This window comes from Crinia signifera, chromosome 4 (genome assembly GCF_055691185.1).
Source record: "Crinia signifera chromosome 4, ASM5569118v1, whole genome shotgun sequence".
NCBI classification, from domain to species: Eukaryota; Metazoa; Chordata; class Amphibia; order Anura; family Myobatrachidae; genus Crinia; species Crinia signifera.
The window spans coordinates 34,489,496-34,508,011 of NC_139220.1; the positions used below are offsets into that span (position 1 = coordinate 34,489,496).

At 46.5% G+C, this 18,516-nt stretch overlaps 1 protein-coding gene across 3 annotated transcripts in view; it reads right to left on the reverse strand.

Moving 5' to 3' along the window:
- CAMK2A (calcium/calmodulin dependent protein kinase II alpha) overlaps positions 1-18,516 on the reverse strand; it is a 175,115-nt gene that overhangs the window by 63,434 nt on the left and 93,165 nt on the right. For all 3 annotated transcript variants that reach the window (XM_083181521.1, XM_083181522.1, XM_083181523.1), the window contains exon 4: positions 1,523-1,577. In XM_083181521.1, the coding sequence (XP_083037647.1) occupies positions 1,523-1,577 (55 nt within the window). The remainder of the gene's footprint in view (positions 1-1,522; positions 1,578-18,516) is intronic.

Consider the following 18,516-nt stretch of genomic DNA (forward strand, 5'->3'; position numbering starts at 1 on the left):
CCCATACCATTTCAAAAGTGAAGATGTTTCCTATAGCAATTAACCAGATCCTGGCTATTACCTCCTGCATGTCCAAACTGTGGCCTTCCAGCTGTTGTGAAACTACACATCCCAGCATGCCTTGCCATCATTTTAACATTCTCTAATAGCAAAACTGTGACAAGGCATAATGGGACTTGTAGTTTCACAACATCTGGAGAGCCCTGGTTTGGACATGCCTGCGCTGTATAAATGATAAGTATAATCTATTTGGATGCTATTAGCCTCATGTTCACATTTGACAACCTGCACTTCCCCCTGTAGTCTCTATGTTTAGGTCTAGGCAGCCAAGGCAACTGTATAGGGCCCCGAATATTGGGGGGCTTAATATTGTCTAATAGGGTGTGGATCGTATTGTCGAACCGACTTAGGTCGACAGTCATTAGGTCGACACCGCTGAGTCGACATGCAACTAGGTCGACAAAGTTGCTGTAAAAGCTTTATAAAACATTTTTCAGAACTTAAGGGGGTCTATATACTAAGCCTTGGAGACAGATAAAGTGGGCGGATATAAATGACCAGCCAATCAGCTCCTAACTGCCACATCACAGGCTCTGGGGCAGATGTATTAAGCCTGGAGAAGAGATAAAGTGGAGATAAGGTAAAAAGAGATAAAGCACCAGCCAATGAACTGTGTTTGCAAATGACAGTTGGGAGTTGTTTGGCTGGTGCTTTATCTCCTTTCACGTTATCTCTACTTTATCTCCAGTTTCTCTCTTCTCCAGGCTTAATACATCTTCCCCAGCTAGGGGCTTTTTTTGGCTGGTACTTTGGGCCTTATTCTAGTTCACTCTTAGAGGCAAATTTCTTCTAAGCTTGACAAAACCATGTGCACTGCAGGAGGCAGATGTAACAGGTGCAGATAGAATTAGATTTGGTTATTTTGTTTCTGTGCAGGGAAAATACTGACTGCTTTATTTTTACACTGCAATATAGATCTCACTTTGAAGTAACCCCCCCCCCAATCTAACTCTCTCTGCACAAGTAACATCTGCCCCACCTGCAGTGCACATGGTTTTGTCCATCTAAGAAGGAGTTTGTCAGAAAGAGTGAACCAAAATGACCCCCTTTATCTCGGTCCACTTTCTCTGCCTGGTTTCTTAAATGAACAATTCTGCTGAGACCGAAGCACTTCTGACCTTTTCAGCACCAGATGAACGTAACGGAACACAAAGGGTGGAGAAACACAAAGGGTGGAGAAACACAAAGGGTGGAGAAACACAAAGGGTGGCGCTCAGCCGCGTTCCTGAACTATTGAAATGGGCCATTACAAGGGCTCAGCGCAGAATGAGTACAGAAAGGCAATTAGAATAATCATTGTAATAGACTGGGTCCAACTAACCGACAGATCTCGGGAAAATCGTGCATAAATTCCGACACATAACACAACCCTTATTACAGCATTATTTATTCATTGTGATTTTAGTCACAGATTGCAGATCAGGCACAGCTCGCAGCTTGCAAAGGCACATCACATACTTACAGATCAAACACCAAGTAGTGGTGTAGTTCCTCCGAGATACTGTCATGTAGTCTCACTGGAAGAGAATGGGGTAGCGTTAATGCAGGCAATTAAATCAACACAGCCTCCATTTCATTATGGAAGAAAATAAATATTTATGGCATTGCAATTTGCATAGTTTAAAAATCACATGGGCAGGCAAACCCCCCCCCCCCCCTCCCCTGCTAATATCTGTGCAAATGATGGCATTTGTTGAAAGAGGTTACATAGCGGTTGAATGGGCTTGTTCTAGCAATCAGTCACGGTTATTTCGTACTGTAGCAGCTCTTTATTAAAAGTAGGCATTTTAGATTCATCATAGCTTGAAGAGAGATAAAGTACCAGCCAGTGAACTCCAAACTGTCATGTTACAGGCAGTGGGTGGGATGCAGTAAAATCTGCAGCCCCTTCCACGCCACACATCGCCCACTACCGCATAGATAATTATCGCATATGCCCTAACATATGGGATAATTATTGCAAAGGACATGGCCCCAGGATTCTAATGGCCTGTAACCTGCTGCACCCTTCAATGCACTGATTGGCTGTGCACATAGCAAGCCATCCCCCATACCCATTGGAGGTTGCAGTCATGGACAATACCCACCCACCCCCCCTCTTCCCAGCAACCTGTTTTTTTTTTGAGCCACGCCCACTGTCGATAGCACCTTCCGGTCATGGATGAAGGAACACCACCTCCCTTCCGTCCACAGGACACCACAGCTACTGCCGCCTGTGGTACACCCCCTGGCTAAAGAATGGTGTGCCCAGGGGCCTACACTGCTTAGATGGCTATGCGCAGGGGGACAGAAAATGGGAATCTTCTGGCTTGCACTCTTCGGGTGCACACTGGCACACAAGGAGATGGCTGTAACAAGCATTTGCATATTACCGTACCTGTAATAGTATGGGTTGGACTCAATCCTCAGATGAGTTTGTTAAAGAACAATTAAGAACTTGTTATCTGCTGTACTCTCCTTGCTCCTGCCAACCATGTAGAGCAGAGGTAGGTGCAAGACCAAGAACTGGAACGGTGAAGAAGTTGTCCATAGCAACCAGCTTCAAACTATCATTTTAAAGAATGTACTTAATAAATTCTACCTCAATGCTGATTGGTTGCTCCACGCACCGTCTTCACTGGTCCACTTCTAGACACTTTTCAAAGCTTGATGCTTACCCCTGATCTGATTGGACAGTAGCTACAGCCTATAGAATCAGTTACTGTGTTCCCTGTACATTCCCCACCCCAGCCACCTGAGCACAGCAAACTGACCCATCCATGCAGTACAGGTTTACTGATCTTCTCCCCACCATAGCCAGGCAATGGATCTAAGAGGGTTCCCAACAAAATAACTAAGGGTCTGTCGCCGAGGTGAACACATGCGCCCTACATTGTTCTGCCTACTGTGGATTCCGATGCCAGTGCTACAGAAACCACTGGGAAGATGGCGCCATTTCTACACAGATTCGGGCATACGTAGGTGGAGAGAGGGGGTGGTACAGGGGCCCCTTCCTCTCTTAGGGCCAGATGCACTAAGCTTCAAAAGTGATACAATGGAGAGTGATGAACAACCAACCAATCAGCTCCTGCCTGACATTTTTCAAACACAGCCTGTGACATGTCAGGTAGGAGCTGATTGGCTGGCTGTTTATCACTCTCCATTTTATCACTTTTGAAGCTTAGTGCATCTGGCCCTTAAACTTTTCCTGCATAGAGGATCATTCTCTAAGCAAGGTTGGAGAAAGAGTAAAGCGGCGATTTGTAGTACAGTATATTGTATAAAGAACCGAGTTTGGAAACCTCCTTATTACTGCTATATTGTTACACACCGATCCAGGCCCCTTCATTTGGGTCCGAAAGTCCTGACTGACTTCCTGACCTGTTTGCTAGGCGGCAAATGTACGCAGCCGACTGAACAGGTCTGAATCAGGCCCTTAGTATAAGAGCTTAAGTCAAACGCTTACTGTTTACAACAATACATTTTGGAAAATATTTGCCAATAGCCAGGGCTGCCATCGGAGGCGGGACTGCCAGGACTCCAGTTACGGGCAGAAAAAGAGGCCTGGTATTGGATTCTATCAAGCATAATTTGTCATGAACAAAGTTGACATTTCCCTTGAAGCAGTGGAGAGTAGTGCAGCCCGTGTCTGTGGAAGGCACAATAAAGGTCCAAGAATGGGGCCCTGTCTATTTTTGTCCACAAATTCCGATGGCAGCTCGCTAACAGCAGAGACCAACGTCCGGCGCTGACATAACTGCAATAGATAACCGCAGCTACTGGCATTTTATAATTGATGGGATACATCTAATTTTAAAGAGAACAAGGGTTCAAGAGAGGTGTTCATTTAGCTGAACTCCTGATTACGTAATTGCAGCTCTTCTAAAATCTGATTGTTTCCACTTTAACCCCCTCGACCGTGGAAAACCCCACACTGTGCGGGGAGGACAATGTAGGAGGGGGACTCCACACAGCGACAAGTTAATAGCGGTGTTTGAGACAAAGAACTACGAGGGAATACTGGTCTATTTCTGTACGCTGACAACCAACTGAACCCTCCAAGCCCAGCAATTAGCCCACGATGCGTTAATTGTAGCCTAATTCTCCCATCCTACACACTACACTTACACAGCAAGGGGATCCAGCGACCCGACCCCCCCCTTCCCCTCAACAAACAGCTCCGGCGATAATGAAACATCAGCTCTTGAAATCCGGAATGTTCTGTCATGGTCTTTTTATTTCCAGTTCGTTGTTTATTTTTATTTTTTTTCGTTTTACAAAGCCCCTCGCCCTCTTTATGTTGATTCTTAGCTTTTACAATGACTAACGTTTGCATTTTGGAGGCTTTGACGCGTTGTGGGAGTAGGCGCTGGGGGATTTGAGGATTTGTATTTTTTATATTATCGCTCTTTACTGTAAGTAAGAAGGTTCTGGCTGAGACCGCACTCTGGAAATGGGTCCCGAGGTGATTGTTTCACAAATGTGGAGGTGGATTTTCCGACATAACATGTAAGACAATGAAGGTAACCCATCTCCGTTTGGGAGGAGGCGCGTGCGTGGGGAGGTACGAGGTGGGATAATAATGTCAAGCGATACAACCACGTACTTATTCCAAAGTGAAAAATGAACAGAGGGATATAGAGGGATATACAGTCAAGCAGGCGGATATACAGTACAAGCAGGCGGATATACAGTACAAGCAGGCGGATATACAGTACAAGCAGGCGGATATACAGTACAAGCAGGCAGATATACAGTACAAGCAGGCGGATTTAGGACTTTAGGGCTGATTCAGATTCTGTTTGCACAGGTCCAAAATTGGCCCTTCCGTCGATGGTTGGGGTCTACGTGTGCACTTGGGCTCGGCCGGTGTGTGTGTGGGGGGGGGGGGTTGGTTTGTATTCACTGGGGCTGTGTTTGGAAATGAAAAGCAAAATTTCAACATTAAAAAAGGTAGACACATGGAAAGATCGCCATGAGTGTTTCATGGTTTTTGGTGTCAAAGATGTCAACACCTGACGACATGGTCCCCCAATTAGAGTAGCTAGTACCCTCACATGGGCCCTTATTCTGATCGGTGCGGATATTCCCGCATTCTTACGGAGCGGTCCGCACGCGACGGTGTTCTGCCGCGTGCGGCCATCGTCCGTAGAAACGCCCACGGGTCCTCCGCATTCGGACGGACTCACTCTTTAAGAACAGGGCGTGTTTACGGACGACATACAAACCATGCGTGTGCGGGAGAAACACTCAGATTCTGCACGGTATTACAGAGTATTACAGATTATGCTCGGGAATACCGCATCCGAACGGGAGCCAAGCGGTGCGACCGCCCGTAAGCGGAGTATTTACGCCAAACAACCCACTATTATGTATCTTCTGCAATACATCACATGACCCACTTATTCAATTACCTATCCTCATAAAAAACTTCTTATTTGGAATTGGAATCAATTAGATGCCAATATATCCTTACAAGCATGCCTAACACATGCATTGCACACATTAACCCTTACAGCAATTGAAGCAGCAATGGTTTCAATTAAAGCACTGACAAGCGTCCTATTAGTGAGTAATGAGTAAAGGAGTCGATTCTATTGGGTTCAGGTGTTAATGCTTGTAGTCATTAGGCGTACGTTCGCCTACCGCATGAACGAGTGGTGTCCGCAAAGCAATAGTACACTTGTGGACACCGCACATTTCTTCCCTTTTTGATCGCGTGCATTCGGAGTGGTATCCGAATGTACGCCCCCCAACATAAGTGTACTCCCCCGTGTCCGCCCATGTTTCCGCCCCGTTTTGCCCACTTTGAAACTACGCCCATGTGTCATTCCGCATGACGCCCATAATACGCCCATATTTCCCGACTGATTGCGGGGAACAGTTTGGAACGGGATTTGGCCGAACTGGTACGGAGTCAAGGCCTGGCACATGCGCGTTGCGTTCTCCACGCATGCGCAGACGCCGTAAAGACGCCATCCGAAAGTATGCGGTAAAGTACGCGTCAATCAGAATAAGGGCCATGGTGCCTCATTTTTTAATGTGTCCACCATTGCCATGTTGACCTTTTGCTTGTGTCGGTCTTGTGTCAGTGTTGACCTAGTGCATGTCGACCATACGGGGTCGACCTTTCGACTGTTGACCTAGACACCATAAACCATCATACGGATACCCGCTGTGATCAAACCTTCTAGACAGCAGAGAATTTCCCCAGGTTACAAATAAGAAAGGATTACAGTAGAGGCTGAACTATCTGGCGCAGCAGGGGCAGTGCACCAGGGCCCCTGAGGACTAAGGGGCCCACTGCTGCCCCTGTCACCCTCTTCCTGTCACCCACTGTTTTTTATCTGTCACACTATGCCTCCCCATCTCTCCCCCTGACACACTTTGCCTCCCCTACCTCTCCCTGTCACACTCCGCCTCCCCCTGCCTCTCCCCCTGACACACTCTACCTCCCCCTGCCTCTCCCTGTCACACACTGTGTAGCACCCCAGTGGGTTGCTAATCACTATAAACTGACATTTTGAGTATCTGCCTAAGGTATGGAGCACTGAGGGTAAATTGAGTGCAGGCCCCTTTAATGCTACCAGCAGGGGCGGGATCAACCCAGCAGGATGATTGACAGCTTTGAAGAAAAGGTAGCTGTATTGGCTAACAGAGTGTGGGGTCAAGAGGTGAAGCAGGAAGAAGGATGTGGAAGAGAGAGAGAGAGAGAGAGAGAGAGAGAGGGCAGCAGCATGGTGTCTGAGCTGAATGGAACTGAGGTGTGAAGAGAGTGACACAGAGAGAGTTCTTAATCTCCCCAGCTAATCTGCCAGCCGTCCCTGCTAGCAATAAAAGTGCATGCTACTGAGTGGGACACAGTGGAAATAACTGCTAACAGCAGCAGCAAGGAGCATAGACACACAGAGCCCCATGTGCTCAGAGGAGACCCTGCAGAGCAGGACAGCATGCAGAGTGGAGGACACTGTAACAGCCTGTACCAGCAACATCCAATAAAGCGTGAGTCTGACTATAACACCCCTGTGTAAAAGTGTGCTCCCCACTAGATCCAAGTTTGCACCACTCACCCCAACTCCAGTATTAACAGAGGAAAGCATCCACAGAGAGCTCAGGCAAAAGATAGCTCCTGGCTATAGAAGTGGGTCCCTGTCAGACCCCCCAGCAGAGTATAACAGGACTGCCCTAAAAAGACTGTAACCTTTATAAAAGGATCTCTCAGTAGACTGTGAATGCAGAGACTTCATTTAACCCCTTCATGCAGGAAGCTGCTTTGAATGTGGGATTCAGCATTAACCAAGCCTTGTCTAAGGATTTGAGAACACCTAAATGAGTTGGCCTTGGACTGTTTTCAGTTAGCAAACCTATTGTAAGACTCTCATCCACTGACCCCCAAATAAAGACTGTGCTTTACTGCTGACTGAGCCAACCTGAAGAGACTGTTACACAGCATTTGATCTGCCGGATCATTACAAGGAATAGTGACTATTGAGTTGTATCTGGGTACCCAGTAGTAGGATGATATAGCAGAGTCTAGTTAATGCATGCAGCTATTGCACATAATAGTAAGTGTATTGTGAAGAGAAGTTTGCATATATTGCAGGTAAACAGATTGTGTTATAAGAGTTGAATTGTTCATCGGATTGGATATATTGTACTCTTCCACTAAAGATGTGTACAGAAGTGTGCAGTGCTTTGTTTGCTTGATACCATAATTGCCGTTATTACTGAAGGTGATCATTTATACCCTCACCCAAGAGTCACAAAATAAACCGTTATAATTGTACCAACTTGTCCATTCATTGTGAGCAGAAAGACTCCTGACCGAATTGGAAAAGAAGAACTGAAGTAACCTCACAGTGTGAACTCCACCCAGTTCAGGTAAACCCGGGCCACCACTGGCCTTGGGGGTGTCACATTTGGCGTCACGAACAGGATCGGACATGGAAGTGCATAAAGGCAACCCCACTTCAGAGGACAAAGCTTTTAGGGAATTGTCTGTAACATTGGATGGACTCCTCAAAATGACTGCAGAGATGAGAAAGACCCTAGCCAACCAGAGAATAAAACAGACTGTATACAGAAACGGGGAATGGCGTTCAGAACGCAGAGTAAAGCACCAATCCAGATGGGACGTTACCCAGGAGACTGGAAGATGGGGGACTAATCAGTCTCATGCTCGAGGGAGGCCAATATGTTGGCAATGTAGACAAAGTGGTCACATTGAGAGGCATTGTCAACAGTCCTCAGGAAGACCATCACGAGGAGGACCACCCTGGGAAGGACGACCCAGAAATGCACGCCCACCTGCAGTATTCCAGAACCAAATGAGAGTGTCTGGGGTACATAATGCTGTGGCTGGTGAGCGAACCAACCCAAGAAGGATCTCTGGTCGTGTCGTGTGGTTCAGTGTACCACGTGGGTACGGGTTCATCAAGAGAACAGACACCAGACAAAGCGTGTATGTACATTTTACGGCCATTCAGAAAACCAACCGAAACTGGTTTCGGAGCCTGAGAAGTGGCGAAATGGTGGAATTTGAGTTGGCAAATGGAAAGAAAGGTATCAAGGCTGTACACGTGATCAGTCTAAATGGGGCTCAGGCGCAAGGCAACAGGCATGCTGCAGAGGGCAGCCAGCATTGGCGCTGTCCACCTTTCAGAGAGCATTCACGCTACTGCCAGCAAGATTACCATTACAGTAAAAGTAGAGAGGAACCAAGTGAAATTCTGCTGGTTGAGGAAAGACCCCGGGGAGGTAACAAGATGCAGCCGAAGCTGCAGGATGTAGTCAGATGGCAATTTCCCCCAGAACCAAGAGAATGGGAGGGCAGAAAAAGGATAGAGCACACTGGTTCCAGCACAGCCAACCCCAGACCAACAGATTCCAGTGCAACTCACCGAGAAAGAGCCATTGAAGCTGTGGGGCAACTAGTTGTGGCAGAGAGATCTAGAGCCTTGGAAACCAATAGCAAAGAGTCAGATGTATCAATGTCTGAGTGTAAGGCCCCAGAACAAACCCCTAGTGCAGCTAAGGAGAAAGTGACATGGCTCTTCCCAGAATTGCATGGGCCCGACGTTGAGTACCACACGATCAGCAAGGAGGAGGTCACCTTGTGGTTACAGCAGGCATCAAGAAGGAAAGAAAAAAGATCCAAAAGGAATTTCTACCAGCAAGAAGCACAAGGAATATCTTGCCCGCCAGTTATGGGGATTGATGGTTCCCGTTGCCATTAGCTGTCGATGCGTGAGGACACGAACATGAAAAAGCGTGGGCGAATGTAGCACCCCAGTGGGTTGCTAATCACTATAAACTGACATTTTGAGTATCTGCCTAAGGTATGGAGCACTGAGGGTAAATTGAGTGCAGGCCCCTTTAATGCTACCAGCAGGGGCGGGATCAACCCAGCAGGATGATTGACAGCTTTGAAGAAAAGGTAGCTGTATTGGCTAACAGAGTGTGGGGTCAAGAGGTGAAGCAGGAAGAAGGATGTGGAAGAGAGAGAGAGAGAGAGAGAGAGAGAGAGGGCAGCAGCATGGTGTCTGAGCTGAATGGAACTGAGGTGTGAAGAGAGTGACACAGAGAGAGTTCTTAATCTCCCCAGCTAATCTGCCAGCCGTCCCTGCTAGCAATAAAAGTGCATGCTACTGAGTGGGACACAGTGGAAATAACTGCTAACAGCAGCAGCAAGGAGCATAGACACACAGAGCCCCATGTGCTCAGAGGAGACCCTGCAGAGCAGGACAGCATGCAGAGTGGAGGACACTGTAACAGCCTGTACCAGCAACATCCAATAAAGCGTGAGTCTGACTATAACACCCCTGTGTAAAAGTGTGCTCCCCACTAGATCCAAGTTTGCACCACTCACCCCAACTCCAGTATTAACAGAGGAAAGCATCCACAGAGAGCTCAGGCAAAAGATAGCTCCTGGCTATAGAAGTGGGTCCCTGTCAGACCCCCCAGCAGAGTATAACAGGACTGCCCTAAAAAGACTGTAACCTTTATAAAAGGATCTCTCAGTAGACTGTGAATGCAGAGACTTCATTTAACCCCTTCATGCTGGAAGCTGCTTTGAATGTGGGATTCAGCATTAACCAAGCCTTGTCTAAGGATTTGAGAACACCTAAATGAGTTGGCCTTGGACTGTTTTCAGTTAGCAAACCTATTGTAAGACTCTCATCCACTGACCCCCAAATAAAGACTGTGCTTTACTGCTGACTGAGCCAACCTGAAGAGACTGTTACACAGCATTTGATCTGCCGGATCATTACAAGGAATAGTGACTATTGAGTTGTATCTGGGTACCCAGTAGTAGGATGATATAGCAGAGTCTAGTTAATGCATGCAGCTATTGCACATAATAGTAAGTGTATTGTGAAGAGAAGTTTGCATATATTGCAGGTAAACAGATTGTGTTATAAGAGTTGAATTGTTCATCGGATTGGATATATTGTACTCTTCCACTAAAGATGTGTACAGAAGTGTGCAGTGCTTTGTTTGCTTGATACCATAATTGCCGTTATTACTGAAGGTGATCATTTATACCCTCACCCAAGAGTCACAAAATAAACCGTTATAATTGTACCAACTTGTCCATTCATTGTGAGCAGAAAGACTCCTGACCGAATTGGAAAAGAAGAACTGAAGTAACCTCACAGTGTGAACTCCACCCAGTTCAGGTAAACCCGGGCCACCACTGGCCTTGGGGGTGTCACACACTGCCTCTCCCTATCACCCTCTGCCTCTCCCTGTCACACACTACCTCTCCCCAACACCCACTGCCTCTCCTTGTCACACTCTGCCTCTCCCTGTCACACACAGCCTCCCCTGCCTCTCCCCCTGACACACTCTGCCTCTCCCTGTCAAACACTGCCTCTCCCCGTCACCCTCTGCCTCTACTTGTCACACTCCACCTCCCCCTGCCTCTCCCCCTGACACACTTTTCCTCCCCCTGCCTCTCACTGTCACACACTGCCTCTGCCTATCACCCTCTGCCTCTCCTTGTCACATACTGCCTCCCCGTGTTACCCTCTGCCTCCCCCTGCCTCTCCCTGTTACACACTGTCTCTCCCGTCACCCTCTGCCTCTCCCTGTCACCCTCTGCCTTGTTGCATTTTGTGAACTTGGGTCAGGATATAGAAGGGGACCCAAATTATATTTTTGCACCTGGGCCCACCACCTAAAAGTTCCGCCAGTGGATTACAGACAGCTTTGTTTTTAATAGTAAAGTGTTATCTCGTCCTCTTTGATTGATTGATGTTATGCTATCTCTGCTAAAATGGGTAAAACCATCCTTTAGCTGGCAAGCTACCGCTGGCAGCTCCAAGCACTCCCAGCCTCGTGGCCTGCGGAAACGCATGAACTTAGCAACCATTGTGTACCAGAGCAGCCGGGGCAGCGCGCCAGCCTGCGACACCACCTGTAACACAGTGCATCCGACGTAGCAGTGGTGTGAACCACTCCATTAATGTCTCAGAGCAAGGAGAGCCAGTGTTAGCGACTGAGCAGCCACAAAAGGCACCTGTGGCTGATTGATGAGAAGGCCTCAGCCCAAGCGCATACATCCCAACCATCTCCTCAGCACCTGAAGTTCATCTCGGCAGGAGGGCCGCCTAATTGGCTACAGCCCCAGCAAATGCCAGGCGCTCACTTAACGAGAGATTATCAGCAAGAAGTTTTCATGTGCTGTAAATGAAAACAATGGCGCCTCTGACACCGGCGGCTGTTCTGTGCAACATGACAGGAAGATTGCTGCTAACACATCTACTAATCTGCGGCGCACAGACAAAGATGCAAGGCCTTTACGCCTGAGAAACATAAACGTCACCGTGGGGGATTTTGTAGCATTTACTAGGGTGCTAATAGGAGTTTGCTGACATTATTTTGGTTTTGATCATGTGATTTTTCCAGAACTAAAAAGCTGAAATGTTGAAATGCAATTGAACCAATAAGATGGAGACAATGCGATTCAGCCAATTGGATTGAGGGGCTGATTCTGAGTCATTTTTTGAACGGCAGATCAGAGAACCCTGGAGTGGCCATCTATTTACTTTCAGTAAGAAGCCTTCTATGCTCTAGTATAATTTTATACAGCCCCTGCGTACAGGGGCTGGCTGGCAACTTTCAGCCTGGGGGGCAACACAAGCAAATGGCCCATCACCATCGCCATCGTTTCACCACCCTACCCCCTCCCCTCTAGTATGCAGCAATGATTAAACAATCCTTCACCCCCACACACATACACCAGAAATGGTCACAGTGCGTGCCGAAGGCGCGTTGCAAAAATTTACACTGTAATGCCCATTACACATAATGCCACACACCGTAATGCCCATTACACATAAAGCCATCACTGTAATGCCAATTAAATATAATGCCAACACCGTAATGCCCATTACACATAATGCCACATACCATAATGCCCATTACACATAATGCCACACACCATAATGCCCATTAAATATAATGCCACACCGTAATGCCAATTAAATATAATTCCACATACCGTAATGCGAATTACACATAATGCCAACACCGTAATGCCCATTAAACATAATGTGACATACCATAATGCCCATTAAACATAATGCCACACACCGTAATACCCATTAAATATAATGGCACACACGGTAATGCGAATTACACATAATGCCACTTAAATATAATGCCACACACCGTAATGCCAATTAAATATGCCACACACCGTAATGTCCATAAAATATAATGCCACACACCATAATGCCAATTACACATAATGCCACATACCGTAATGCCCATTACACATAATGCCACATACCGTAATGCCCATTACACATAATGCCACATACCGTAATGCCCATTACACATAATGCCACACACCGTAATGCCCATTAAATATAATGCCACACCGTAATGCCAATTAAATATAATTCCACATACCGTAATGCGAATTACACATAATGGCAACACCGTAATGCGAATTACACATAATGCCAACACCATAATGCCCATTACTCATAATGCCAACACCGTAATGCCCATTACACATAATGCCAACACCGTAATGCCCATTACACATAATGACACACACAGTAATGCCCATTAAACATAATGACACACACCATAATGCCAATTAAATATGCCACACATCATAATGCCCATAACACATAATGCCAACAAATTAATGCCCATAAAACACAATGCCACATGTCGTAATGCCCTTTACACATAATAACATTACAATAACATTACATATTATATCATATAACTGCTGCTTACCTACATGCTCATTGTGAGAGGAATATCGGTTCTTGTCAGGGGTTACATGGTTCTTGCCAGGGGTTTCCTTCTATTTGCCATGGGGAGTGATATATATATATAGGGGGGAGCCAGGGTACATGCTCGTCGCCAAGGGGCTCTAATCCATTTAAATAGCGCGCCAGCGCTACCCGAATCCGCACTTCCGGGTAGCGCTGGCCGCACTGTTCTTCTGACAGACACTAGAGGTATAGCCTTACCTCTAGTGTCTGTCTCCTATAAGGCGGCGGCCATTTTTGGAGAGGCCGTCGCCTTAGAATTGTGCAGCCAGGAAGCTGCTGGACAGTCACGGAGGCGGCCGGCGGCTGCGGCGGTGATGGCTGTGGCGGTGTGTGCAAGATGCACAGAGCCGGCCCAGCCAGAACACAGTCATACCGGCCTAGGGGGCATGTGGCACCCTGCCCCCCGGCCCAGCCCGCCCCTGCCTGCGTACAAAGGGTCTGAATCCGCTTTGGTAGCAAAGCAAAAAAGCATGCAAATGCGGAAAATCATACTGCACTGCAGGTGGGGCAAATGTAACATACTGTATGCACAGAGATTGAGATTTCATCTGAGCTATGGGCAACCACTTTTTTTATTATTTTTAGAAGCTTTAGTACAGTGGTTCTCAAACTCGGTCTCCAGGACCCCACACAGTTCACATTTTCCAGGTCACCCGGCAGGTGCACTCATTACTGACTGACAGGGCCTAATTAAGGTCTGTGGGGGCCCTGGACAACAAATTTGTGGGGGCCCATATCAATAAAAGTGATATAATGGCGATGTTATGTTGTGTTCAATTCCATTAGAAAGCATTCCAAATGACCACCATAGAGTACACGTAACATCCCAGTGACAGGCTACATTGGTTCAAATTATTATGTATTGCGACCTAGTGTAGCCTGAACTGGTGTAGACTATATTTCCAGTACCCTGACCTGGCGCAGAGCATGTTCCCAGCCAGAAGTATGACTTGGTGTATCGTAACCTGGTGCAGAGTATATTCCAATTAGTGGTACAACAAGTCCATGTCCTGACTCCTAGTAGTGGGAGTCACGGGCCCGGCAGTTACTCACCGCGTCCACGCGGTGCCGCTGAGGATGGAAAGAGCTTCCTCCAGTGACAGTCTCTGACGAAATGGCGCCTGCCGCGCCGCCTACCTCTTTGATATCCCATCGGTGCTGGGTCCTGGGATATCTCGCGAGAGTCGGGCCGGGGCAGCCGCAGGGCCCCTAGATGTGTGGGGGCCCCGGGATGACTGCCACTGTTGCCCTGTGGTGGATCTGGCCCTGCTGACTGACACATTTTGAAAGAGCCACAGGTGAGGATAATTATTTCACTCGATTCTGTGAGGAGACCTGCAAAACATGCACTGTGTGGGGTACTGAGGACCGAGTCTGAGACCCTCTGTGAGCTGCTGGCCACTCCCCCTTATCAATGGATTGCTCTGGCTCCTGATCTCTGATCCCCAAGTTCCCAGCTCCTCCTGAAAGGTGGGACTCTAGGTTTTTATACTATTGAAGGCCAAGAAATCTGTTTCCAGATAATGGAGATATCTGCAGTCAAACAAGCTGCACTTCCACCGGAAAATGACGAATATTAAGCCCACTCCATTGTCCAACCCTCCCCTGCGTATAAAATACCCCCTACCTCCCTGGAAGTAATTTACATTAATTACATTAATTTTCATTCAGCTCAGTGCCCCCTTCTACACGTTAGTGTTCTCCCTCCCACCACCTGTGCAGTAAAGGAGTAATTAGCAGAAGTTACTGCTCCAGGTCCTACATGTTGAATGGAAGATAGAGCACCCCCTGCCACCCGTGTGACATCAAAGCTGCTGCTGATAGCACCCCCCACCCCTAGGAGGGGAGAATGGGTAAGGGCCCCAGTGCAACGCCAATTAAAATTCCAATGAACAGTAGCACAATCATATACACATTACACAGCATGTAGTGCCCTTGATTCATATTAAATCACACAGTAGTGCCGCTTATACACATAATGTCCACAGTTGTGCAGCTTATACACCTCTTTCTCTGTCACTCCAGAAGCTCACCATCCATGTCTCTCAGCAGCTCCATGCCCTGTGTCCCCCCCAGCAGCTTCCCCGCCTCTGAGTCCCCCCAGCCCCCTCTTACCCTGTCTTCAGCAAGCACAGAGCCTGTTCCTCTTATTGACCCTTCTTCACTTCAGCAGCGGTGATGGCATGACATCACCTACGATGTGCCAGAAGAAGAAGCCGATGGGACAGGCTTTTCTTTTGGAATTGCTGTTCAGGCTGTTCAGTTCCCCCTACCATTAGAGGTGGTGGAACTCAGTTCCACCTTGTTCCCCCTCACTTTAACCACTGGCAGGGACTGAGTTAGGCAAACACACTGTGGCTTAAAAAAGCACATCACAGTAAATTTAACACAGTTGCAATGTAATGATTCGGAGAGATCATTGCTGGATACCTACACTATTAGCTCAGCCAATGAAATTCTTACCTCCATATGCAATTGATACACTTTAAGCTATATTTAGAATTAATTTTAGAATTATACAGCTTTATGCTGCAGTTTATAGAGCCCTAAAAAATCTTTATGACTGTTGATTAAAAAACGAAATGCATGAAATGTGCAATCACTGACACCTGAATATTTTTAATCTATATCAATTATACTGGCGGAACATCAAAACAATTTGCACTCAGTACACAGCTTGTAAATGAAAATACATTATTACTGTAATATGACATTTACTTAATCACTAGTTAAGCCGGAGAGTTTTTATGGATCCCCTCTGGTTCAAATATATCGTCAAGCTGCTAATAAACTTTAGTCACTTGTACAACTTGAGTACACTCTGTCCCACTCCCCCCCCCACTAGCCAGGGATGTCTACACTCTATCCCACCACTGTGCTGAAGCCCCGCCCCACTCTTCAACTGGCTCTGCAAAAGGGCGTGTAAAACTCTTCCAAAGGGCGTGTCTAGTTCAATATATGGGCATGTCTATATGTAAATGCTTGTTGCTGCAAAATATTTCTTAATAACATTAGTAACAATATATTTGGGAGTATATTTGGGAGTATTTTCAGATATTGATACGAACATTGCTGCTTGCAATATGGGGTTTCTTGTTTGCAATTATATATTTGCTTGTTATTTTTTTCCTCATTTAGCAAAATATACATGATAAATGCAATCTGACCAGTCATTGCTAAGCATATACATATGTTTATGATGTATTCAATGTTATTTTATAACTACCTATATATATTTAATGTGGTGTTTTCCATACCATTATAGCATTCGCCAAATCATTATGGTCACCAGATACTCTAATTAAACAAATGTGTTTAACTAAAGAAAATGTACTAGCAAACAATCTTATCCTAAGTAACTCACTACTAGCAGAGCAGCAGCAGCAGCATGCTATGAATGAGTGAACACCAGCACAGATAAGAAGACCCTGTGTGTAATCAGTCGAGATCTACCTTTTCTCTCTCCTGTCAGGGGTTCCCACCATTAAGGATAATAAGAGTAATCAGCAGAGACGCTATCAGAGTGATTACAACAATCCTTGCACTCCTTAGTGGCACCTCTGGCAGAATATGAGGAATCAGGGAGATTAATAGTACAATGCAGGGCAGCAGGAGATTTAAGACTGAACTGGAGGTCTCCTGCAGGAGGAGGGAGGGTAGGCAACTACAGTATGATTTAATGTATGAATGTGGCATGACTCTTACTAGACCTGGAGGCCCATTACTGAGTCTCTGGAACAAGCCTGTGTCCATGAGATTAGCACTTGCTCCTATCTCTGCACCCTGGCTGCCAGTATGGAAGCAGCACACTGGATATCGTAAAGCATTGAATTATTTAACTGATCACTACACTTATCCTTAAGGAGAACATGCATAAGTTTGCCATCTACTGGCCAACCGAGAAATAACACTACTGTAGGCTTACACTCATTAGGCTGTCAAGAAAATATATATTTGGAACACAAGTTATTCTCAAGAACAGTGTAAATTTCCCAATAATTCCAGTGCATTTTCTACAATTAGATTTAAAAGCACCTATTATGTGTTATTAGTACTAACTGCAAGTGGTAAACAGTCGTCTGACTGTCAGTGAGATTGTTCAAGCAATCTGTATGCCATTTATTGCCCAACATTTCCCCCAAGACCCTAGGAAAGATAACCATGGATGTGCTCCACCAAAACAAGCCTGTCCCTTTGTACAGAAACCGGGTTCTAAAGGAAAGTACATTTTCTATTAGATGGTAGCATTTAAACTGATTACTTACAGTTTCCAGCTCTAGTTTACTTGGCGGTATTATAAGACTATGCTAACGTCAATGTTTCCTTTTTTGGCGGTGCATATCTGATGCATCAAATCCGCTTCTGACACCCTATTTAAATGCCTTTTCTTCTTCTTTTAAATTTTTTTTTTTTTCCTGCACTACTTGATGTGGCGTTAAAGTGAATAGCTCTAAAAACTATTAAAAACCAATTCCATATGAATGGTCGGCAGTGAAAAAGTAAACATTGTCTAGGTCAACCCTAAATTGTCAACATGCACAATATCAACACAGTAAAAAAAAGTCTACACAAGCAATAAGTCTATATGGGAATAGTCAACATATAAAATGGTCACCATGAGTTTTTCCTGATTTTTGGCAAAAAAAATAATCAAACATTTTTATCTGTAGCAAGTTGACCCCCAATTAGTGTAACTGCATCCACACGGATGGTTCACTTTGCTTACCATGCTTTCGGCAATGTGCCTCGTTCCACTACCCCTGTGCTAGGTACACTTCACCATTCCCACATACATAGGTGCCGATTCTGTGGGTGCTCAAGAGCCCGAGCACCTACAAAAAATTGTGAGCACCCACTGGCCCGCAACCTCCCAAGTCCCACTGCCAGGCCACATCCACCTGCCGATCCGCGTCTGCTGCACCCACACCACGAACCTGCTGCCTGGGACACACAACTGGCGCATGTGCACCAGCACACACAAGATTATGCCCGGCACCACCACAAAGCCGCCGCTCCGGCGAGCAACAACCGCCGGGCAGATTGCAGTGTGCTCTCCCCGTACACACACTGCCCTCCACGTGCAGCATGTGTGCCTACAGTGGGAGGCAAGCACACCGCCATGTGCCGTGTATACAGTGTGCAGCACTAGCCCCCGCTCACCGTGTGCACACAGTGACCC